At 39.8% G+C, this 9,251-nt stretch overlaps 1 protein-coding gene across 3 annotated transcripts; it reads left to right on the top strand.

Annotated features, from left to right (window-relative positions):
• Positions 1 to 1,313: 1,313 nt before the first annotated feature.
• Positions 1,314 to 8,600, top strand: LOC127617330 (serine protease 23-like). 3 transcript variants are annotated; one of them, XM_052089316.1, is made up of 2 exons: positions 1,314 to 1,382; positions 7,006 to 8,600. In XM_052089316.1, exons 1-2 carry the CDS (start codon positions 1,329 to 1,331, stop codon positions 8,176 to 8,178), a joined length of 1,227 nt encoding a protein of 408 aa, XP_051945276.1. In that variant the 5' UTR covers positions 1,314 to 1,328; the 3' UTR covers positions 8,179 to 8,600. The 3 variants fall into 3 exon arrangements, with proteins under 3 accessions (XP_051945276.1, XP_051945278.1, XP_051945277.1); XM_052089318.1 differs by lacking the exon at positions 1,314 to 1,382 and adding an exon at positions 4,576 to 5,375 and having other exon boundaries at positions 7,006 to 8,599; XM_052089317.1 differs by lacking the exon at positions 1,314 to 1,382 and adding an exon at positions 4,577 to 4,880 and having other exon boundaries at positions 7,006 to 8,599.
• The last annotated feature ends 651 nt before the right edge of the window (positions 8,601 to 9,251 follow it).

The raw sequence follows: 9,251 nt of genomic DNA, 5'->3' as shown, positions 1-9,251 counted from the left end.
GACTTCTGCAGCAATCTACTGGTAATAGTTGTAATTTCAGGTCATTTTCATTTTTTCTTCTTCTAGCAGATGGCAGAAATCTACCCCTAAAGCATGACACATCTTTCATATTTTGTCAATGAATGAAATTGAGAAATGTAGATCTTTACTGAAGTGAATATAACGTAACGAATATAACCACAGGAGGATTAAAGTCTCTCCATCTGTATATTATCCAGTGTTTTGGTGGAAAAGGCTTTTCCTGTTTGATTTGATACAAAAAAAACAACAACCCTCTGAAGAATAGAAGACAAGAATCAGTTGTTCAGGTGACAAAAGATGGGTTTTAGAGGAATGGACACACTTTCAAAGGCCCCTCCTTATAGTGAACCCCTGGCCCCACCTCCCTCCACAAGGCATGACGCCAGGACAGGTCAAGAACAAGAGTCCCACTGTAAAGAGATCTGGGAATGTTTCAAGGTAGCAGATTCCTGCAGAGTGAATGAGCTGTAGGTTGCATTTGAAATGGCCTAACCCCTTATCGCTAACTGTGAAAGAGCATTGCAAATATCAGTGACTTGAGTGAGAATGAGATCCAGTCTCCCCTAGATAGTGATGTTGAATAAGATGTACGTAAGTCTGGAATGGTCTGAAAGCAAACCAGGAGAAAGAGGACAGTAAATAGACAATGAATCAGCATGCCAGTTCCAACACACATCAACAGAATCTTGCTCACCCACTGTGACACTGAGTGTCGTACATGATACCATCACTGGACAGTGTTTTGCCATGGTATTAGATTTTTACACTCTCCCAGAACACTCCAAACATTCCTTATCATTGTGCAAAAATGTGGGTTCAGTGCACAGCCATTGGGTACTATGGAAACATGTTTAATTTGATTTAATTTTTATTGGAAATGAAGTAGATGCAATACTACACCACCATTAATTTAAAAAAAGCAACTCTATGACAGGCACTTTGGATTTTGTGTGGCTTGTTAAGCTAAACAAAAGTGACATGATTTGACACTTTTCTTGTTATGCAGTTGGTCAACAGCAAATAGGCAAACAAAAAAATTATTATTTTCCCTTGGCTTAACCAACACCCATTTGGAGACTGCATGGAATTCTTAATCAGACTGTTTAAAGCTGTACTTATAAGTGTGTTTCAGGAATAAAAACTCTTTGTTTTGTGTAACGTGCCTGAGAAAGTGAAATCTTATGAGGCTTACAAAAAGTGTTCCGTGCAGGTTGGTGCAAGTGGTGTGGGTACTTGGAGAAAGATCAAGGTCAGAAGGTTATATTCAAGATGCCATCACAATTGCAACACACCCAAGTATTTCTGGAATGTGTCCTGCCATAATACAACCCAGAAAAAATGGCCACTTGAAACCATTTCAGGTAAGTTTACACCTAAAGGTAGATTTAAAGGGGTAGTTTACCCAAAAAAGAGAATTCTGCCATCAATTACTCACCGTCATGTTGTTCAAAGCCTCGTATGATTTTCTTTCTTCCAATGGAACACAAAGGAAGATGTTAGTGAGTACGTTAGTCTCATGCTGCATTCCAGACGAAGTCAGAGGTGGGAATATCTGAGTTGAAATTTACCACTTCTGACCTCAGTGCGTTCCAGTCAATCACACCTCACAGTCACATTACACATGCCAAATGCACAGCCTTCCAGATGCTAGCTAGCTGGCTATCTAGTAGCTATTTCATGAGCAAAATGGGGGAAAATAGTTTGATCAATCTGGTTTAAGTTAAGTGCTGAGTGTACGACTTGAGTGAGACAATGAACAAGAAGGAAATACAGTGCATTCGGAAAGTATTCACAGCACTTCACTTTTTCCACATTTTGTAATGTTACAGCCTTATTCCAAAATTGATTAATTTAATTATTTTCCTCAAAATTCTACAAACAATACCCCATAATGACAATGTGAAAGAAGTTTGTTTGAAATCGTAGCAAATGTATTAAAAATAAAATCACATGTACATAAGTATTCACAGCCTTTGCTCAATACTTTGTTAAAGCACCTTTGGCACCAATTACAGCTTCAAGTCTTTTTGTGTTTGATGCTACAAGCTTGGCACACCTATTTTTGAGCAGTTTCTCCCATTCTTCTTTGCAGGACCTCTCAAGCTTCATCAGGTTGGATGGGGAGTGTCAGTTCACAGCCATTTTCAGATCTCTCTAGAGATCTTCAATTGGGTTTAAGTCTGGGCTCTGGCTGGGCCACTCAAGGAAATTCACAGAGTTGTCCCGTAGCCACTCCTTTGTTATCTTGACTGTGTGCTTAGGTTCATCTTCCAACAGGACAGTCTGAGGTCCAGAGCGCTCTGGAGCAGGTTTTCATCAAGGATGTCTCTGTACATTGCTGCATTCATCTTTCCCTCGATCCTGACTAGTCTCCCAGTTCCTGCCACTAAAAAACATCCCCACACCATGATGCTGCCACCACCATGCTTCACTGTAGGGATGGTATTGGCCAGGTGATGAGCGGTGCCTGGTTTCCTCCAGACATGACGCTTGCCATTCAGGCCAAAGAGTTCAATCTTTGTTTCATCAGACCAGAGAATGTTGTTTCTCATGGTCTGAGAGTCTTTCAGGTGCCTTTTGGTACACTCCAGGCAGGCTGTCATGTGCCTATTACTGAGGAGTGGCTTCTGTCTGGACACTCAACCATACAGGCTTGATTGGTGGAGTGCTGCAGAGATGGTTGTTCTTCTGGAAGTTTCTCCTCTCTCCACAGAGAAACGCTGGAGCTCTGTCAGAGTGACCATCAGGTTCTTGGTCACCTCCCTGACTAAGGCCCTTCTCCCCTGATTGCTGAGTTTGGCCAGGCGGCCAGCTCTAGGAAGAGTCCCGGTGGTTCCAAACTTCTTCCGATTATGGATGATGGAGGCCACTGTGGCCATTGGGACCTTCAATGCCACAGACATTTTTCTGTAACCTTCCCCAGATCTGTGCCTCGCTACAATCCTGTCTCTGAGGTCTACAGACAATTCCTTGGACTTCATGGCTTGGTTTGAGCTCTGACATGCACTGTTAACTGTGGGACCTTATATAGACAGGTGTGTGCCTTTCCAAATCAACTGAATTTACCACAGGTAGACTCCAATCAAGTTGTAGAAACATCTCAAGGATGATCAGTGGAAACAGGATGCACCTGAGCTAAATTTTGAGTGTCATGGCAAAGGCTGTGAATACTTATGTACATGTGATTTTTTTATTTTTAATACATTTGCAAAGATTTCACGTTGTCATTATGGGGTATTGCTTGTAGAAATTTGAGGAAAATAATGAATTTAATCCTTTTTGGAATAAGGCTGTAACATAACAAAATGCAGAAAAAGTGATGCGCTGTGAATACTTTCCGGATGCACTGTATACGCATTCTTTTGAATTTAAGTGGAGAAATTTTGGTTGAAGGTACAGATTTATGTGTGCCATATTGGGCACTCAAATTTAATTTTGCCCCAGTATTTTGGGGCGATCATCAATATGGGGATAAACACATAAACAATTGGGTTCTGACCAGTGTTATGAATGGCAGACAGCTTATTTTAACGGGATGGGAGCACCCTAATTTCCGGAGTGGTGTGCGGAGATGGGCAGGGTGGCAGCTTTTGAGGAGGTGTCATGTAGTAGGCTGGGGTTTTGGGATTTGTTTGATATGAAATGGGCAGTTATTTAGCATTTTTTATGTAATGATTAATATATTTTCTTTTGTGTGGGTGTTTATTCTTATATGTGACCACAGGGGTGTTCGTTGGGGGTCAAGGTGGGGTTGGTGATTGGGAGGGGTAATAGTGGGGGTTAAATGTTGATTAAACATATATGTTGTGTTTTTCTTGGTTATATCTACGAATCAATAAAACATTTTAATCGGAATTTAAGTTGGAACAAAAATTGTGAAAAGTGCTTTAGAAAATACCTTTAGTAAATTAATTAATAATGTGATTAAATTTTCCATTAAGTAATCAGTTTTTTTGAAAAGTAATTGATATGGTAGTGGATTACTTATTTTGAAATAATGTACCCAACACTGGTCACCTTACATGTTCAAAGCACTTTTTCCATGCATTAGAAGTGAACTGTGACTGAGGCTGCCATTCTGCAGAACATCTTTTGTGTTCCATGAATGAAAGAAAGTGAGTTTGGAACAACATGAATGTGTGTAAATTAGGACAGAATGTACATTTAATTTTTGGGTGAACTATCCATTTTAGGAGTCTTACTACTGTGTGGCTGAGTACAAAGTACAAATAGGTTTACAAGCTTAAAAAATATCTCGACATGTACAGATGTTTGAACTTGCTGAAAGTGGCATTATACATCTGTAATATAACAGCATTTGAAAGGAATCCATATCCTCAAGACATGCTTGCCATGACTCCTACCTCTTTTTGACCGACAGCATAATAACACATGGACGAATTAATTAATCTCATAAAATGTGTGCCAAGGCATGCCCAGAGTGCATGCCCTGTTGGCAAACTAATTTTGTTTTTAGATTTAAAGGTGGGGAAAAGGAGAAGAATGTACAGTTTACTGACTTATAAGACCGTTCATACAGAGATGTTTGCTTTAGACATGGAACCAGCGGCACTAGGGCCAGGAGGAGAGGGGAAACATTTCGCCTCAGTTATTGAGCTTGAGCGACCTCAGTTTTGTACTCAGGCAATTCAACGGAGGACAAGGATGCAGTGTCATTTATTGAAATAAGGACTCTTAAAAAAGGCAAGCGTGTAGAGTTTGTATAGGTTATTTCGTCGACCTGTCACGCACTGTTAAGCACAGACGACCTCGGAGAGTTGAGAGTAAACATGGAGACACGGATACCCGGTGAACTTCGAGAAGAGGAAACTCTGATTTGGATTTAAACAAACCTTCAAGTTAGTTAAGTATACTCCTCAGACTTATTAGCTCTGAAACAGTTTTTTTCACAGAGAGGCGTGCGTAAAAGCTGTGGCGCATGGGTCAAAAAGTGGTGCTCATGAATGCTTATTATATTAAATCGGTTGTATGAGGATGTTTCCAACCATTACAAGCTACAAAAACCCCAATTCGGAATAGAGGTTCTTGCATTACTAACATTCTTCTTTATGACACTATATCCCCTAGTTGCCATTTGCGCAAGTACACAGGCCAATTGGTTTGTACAGACGCAATGGGAAAGCAGGGGTCGGTAAACACTGTTTGTTTTCTTTGACTTTAACAACAACGCAAGGCGTGGGCAGGGTTGGTTGGACATTTATTCATGACGTGAGAGACACAAAAAGACGAGGTTGGGGGTTTTCAGGACAAAGGGATGTTCTTGGAAACAGGTTGCGCGCAGGGAATTCCACAGGTGTCACACAGGGGTGTCCACGAATTGCGCAGATGATAAGGTTGTTGTAGAGCACTGCTCAAGTCATTTGCCTTATAATGATATCTATATAGCCTCTTATGGATGAGCTATATAATTCAATATGAATAGGTGTGTCACGTATTTGGCAGGGTGTAAATTATATCAGGCTAAATAGTCATGGTCTGGGATTTTTTTTTTTTCTTCTTTTTAACTTTAGCCTACTCAAAAACAGTGACACATATTTTACACAACAAAATTCTTAGTTGTATAAAACGTATATAAAAGTAAAAATGAACTGCTCTATAAATATAGCTGACGCAGTTTTAATGCGTTTTCAAAGCCATGCTCTCTTTAGCCTACAGAACGGTCCGTTCCTCTGAACCCCGTCTTTCTAAATGACCATCCTGACCTACACGCACTGCACGTACATGATTGTACATGAATAATTGCAACTAAGATAAAAAAAAAAAGCTACGCTTTAATTTCTCATGTGTGAAACTCACACAATAAGTACAAAAATACAATAAGTTTGCGGTCCAAGTAAGGTGCTTACAATAGAAGTGAATGGGGCCAGTCCATAAATGTTGAACTACAGTTTCAAAAGTATAACAACAATATTTAAGTATTATACGTGTTTTACGTTTGCATTTTACATGATTTTAGTGTGATGGAGTCTCTTACGAACCTTATCTGTGTAAGTTTTTTTTTTTTTTTAATGGTTTTAGCCAATTACAAATTCCAGTAAACCCTATTTGATCACACTAAAATCATATAGCACTGAGATGTCATTGCAATAAAATCATGCTAAAGGTGTACTCAGTAATTGTTTTGTTTGTTTGTTTGCTTTGTTGTTTGTTTATGTCATCTTGGACATCCTTCAAATGCAATAGTTTTCAGTGATGCCACTGTAGAACTTAAATTTTCACAGTCAGCCAAGTATAATTTCATTCACATAAATTTTAGTGAAAGTGTCAGGCCGGTTACTGAGATTAAGCGAGTAGTATTTGACTGGTCATGTGATCTTAGCGTAGCGGGCTAAAGCACATAACTGTAAATCAGAAGGTCGCTGGTTCGATCCCCACCATCGGCCACCATCATTGTGTCCATGAGCAATGTACTTAACTCCATGTTGCTCCAGGTGGATTGTTCCTGTAATAATTGCACTATGAGTCGCTTTGGATGAAAGTGTCTGCCCCATGAGAGGACCCTCTCCATGTAGAATAAAACAGCTTTTATAAGGTAACTGATATGACTGGAGTCCTCATCTCAAGTGAGTGCTCATTTTATACATATGGTTCAAAAATACTCTTTATAAACCTTTTTGAAAATACTTTTAAATGTGTTAATGTTCATGGACTGACAGCCTCATTCACTTCCATTGTAATTGCTTTACTGTAACTATGATGATTGCTCTTTTTTTTTTTTTCAAATAAATGAGGGGCAAGTTGAAATTATTTTCTGTGGGAATCAACATCATGCTAACAATAATGCCAGTTGAGCTTAAAACTTGGACTGAACCTGGAACATTCTTTTAAGCCTTTGTAGATGGACCTGATGTGGGTTAAATTCAACATTAACAACTATAACCTAAGCTATATCTACAAATTGGAGGACACATTGGCACACAATGCTACCCAGTTTTATTTCATGCATATGTTTGTTGCTTATAGGTTGCATACATCTCAGCCATGGTGCCTAACTGGAGATTGATTCTGGCCCATCCTTGCTGTATTAGCCTGCTTTTCTTACTACTTCTGCCCAGCTCGGTTTCAGTGAGAGAACCTCGCCACCAGCCCCATGCACACCTCCCCTCACTGATACCTCATGCCACTCTTCCACTATCCCGTTCCCGCTTTAGTGCCAAAGCTCAGCTGGACCTCACCACTCACTGCAATGAAAGCTGCTACCACAAAGGAGAAGACACAGATAAATTACACTTAACTGAGCAGCTAGCTTATGAAACTCTTTATGCAGATGGCTACCGTACTTTAACCACTGTTGATTTTGATGAAAATGACAATGCTGTTGATGCTGAACCTCATTTCAGGTGGCCCAAAGTAGCACCCTCCAGACATAAGCGTCTCAAACGGCAGATTTATGGTACTGATGGCCGCTTTAATATTCGTGGTGACCAGTTCTTGCTGGACTACCCATTCTCAACAGCTGTTCGTATTTCCACTGGTTGCACTGGAGTTCTGGTGTCTCAGCAACATGTTCTGACTGCAGCGCACTGTGTACATGATGGGAAAGACTATGTCAAAGGAGCAAGGAAACTCAGAGTAGGCTTTCTACTCCCTCCTTCTGTTAACAACACAAAGCCTGGCCAGGCTCTTATAAAGAAACCATTGGTGCGCTGGGTGAGAGTAAAACGGACCAGGGTACCTAAAGGTTGGATCCAAGGTCCCCAAGAGGTTAGCATGGATTTTGACTATGCACTTCTAGAGTTGCGCTGGCCACACCGGCGCCCTTTCATGCGACTGGCTGTGGCACCCACCTCAGATCATTTATCTGGTAAACGCATCCACTTCTCTGGATTTGACAGTGACCGGCCTGGGGAATTGGTGTACCGCTTCTGTCCAGTGGAGGATGAGTCCAACGATCTGATCTACCAGCATTGTGATGCCCGCCCAGGGGCGAGTGGCTCTGGGGTTTATGGACGCGTGTGGGACAATACTTTAGAGCGCTGGGAGCGTAAGGTCATTGGCATCTTCTCTGGACACCAGTGGCTTGAAATCAATGGTGAGAATCGGGACTACAATGTGGCGGTTCGATTTACTCCACTAAAGTTTGCTCAGATCTGTTACTGGGTTCATGGAAATAAGGTGGACTGCAGTCAAGACTGAATACATGAAGATGAAGAGGGAGAAGATGCAGTAGAATGCAAGAACTGTAAATCAATGGACAAAATGTGACATGCCTGATATTGGAACCTGCACTTTTTTTAGTCAGTCCTGAATTTGAGATGATTGTTGGTAGAACACTACCTACAGGCTTTGATCACTCTTTATTTCATTTGGGTTAAGAATTAGGGCTGGAACTTTATTCAACCACTATCTTTACTTTTTGCTTGGCTTAATACCACACAGAGCTATAGACTCCAGGACAACATGCTAAATTTATCTTAGGTCTTTGCCAATGTCAAATAGAAATGAAATTAGGCTATACATTTTCATTTAGATTAATATAAAGGCTTAGAGAATGGTTGTGGGGTTAACATTGAAAAAACAATTTATTTTAATAAACTAAAATATGTCTGTTGTGTTTGCTATCCTTTTTATTGAAATGTAAAGCGGTAATAGACCTTTCTCACTCAGGGTTTTGAATGCGGAGGTAATCATTTGCTGGGTAAACTTCGACAGAGGTAAATGGGAGATCACAGCATATATTATCACTTACTCATTTTCTCCAAGCCCAAAAGAAAAAATCCACTATTGAATGACTTTCCAGAACAGGGAAAAAATATAGAGGGGTGGATTAAGACAGTAAAATGGGAGAAAATGCCAAATTTACTGTCACTGTCTCAGCAGCTGTAATAAAAAACCCTTGAAACTGTGCCAATTCATTTTTAAAACTAATGCCATGGTAATATAACACAAAGTATAATGTTATAAATTTACGCTCAATATTTAAAAAATGTATAATATAAAAAGTACAAGATTTACACTGATAAACAATGTGGAAATGCGCCATCACAGTTTCTGAAAAAGGTCTATGGCCAACTGCAGAAGAGAAAACGTTTTAGAATCTGATAAATAGACCTTTTTCACTTTGATGGCACATTTCAGCCTAATTTAGCAGCTTAAATCTAGCAAACTTTTTGATATTATAAATTTTTAATACATTTAGTGTAAATTTATAACATTATACTTTGTGGTATATTATCCAGGAATTAAAAATAAAAAACGAATTACCACAG

The sequence above is a fragment of the Xyrauchen texanus genome, chromosome 23, assembly GCF_025860055.1.
Source record: "Xyrauchen texanus isolate HMW12.3.18 chromosome 23, RBS_HiC_50CHRs, whole genome shotgun sequence".
Taxonomy (NCBI): domain Eukaryota; kingdom Metazoa; phylum Chordata; class Actinopteri; order Cypriniformes; family Catostomidae; genus Xyrauchen; species Xyrauchen texanus.
This window is presented reverse-complemented; position numbering and strand designations above follow the sequence as displayed.

Excerpts from the sequence above, each read along its gene's own strand:
- LOC127617330 (XM_052089316.1), top strand. The coding sequence starts at position 1,329 with ATGTGTCCTGCCATAATACAACCCAGAAAAAATGGCCACTTGAAACCA. Across the intron at positions 1,383-7,005 it reads GCCACTTGAAACCATTTCAG|GTTGCATACATCTCAGCCAT; the intron begins GTAAGTTTACAC and ends TGTTGCTTATAG.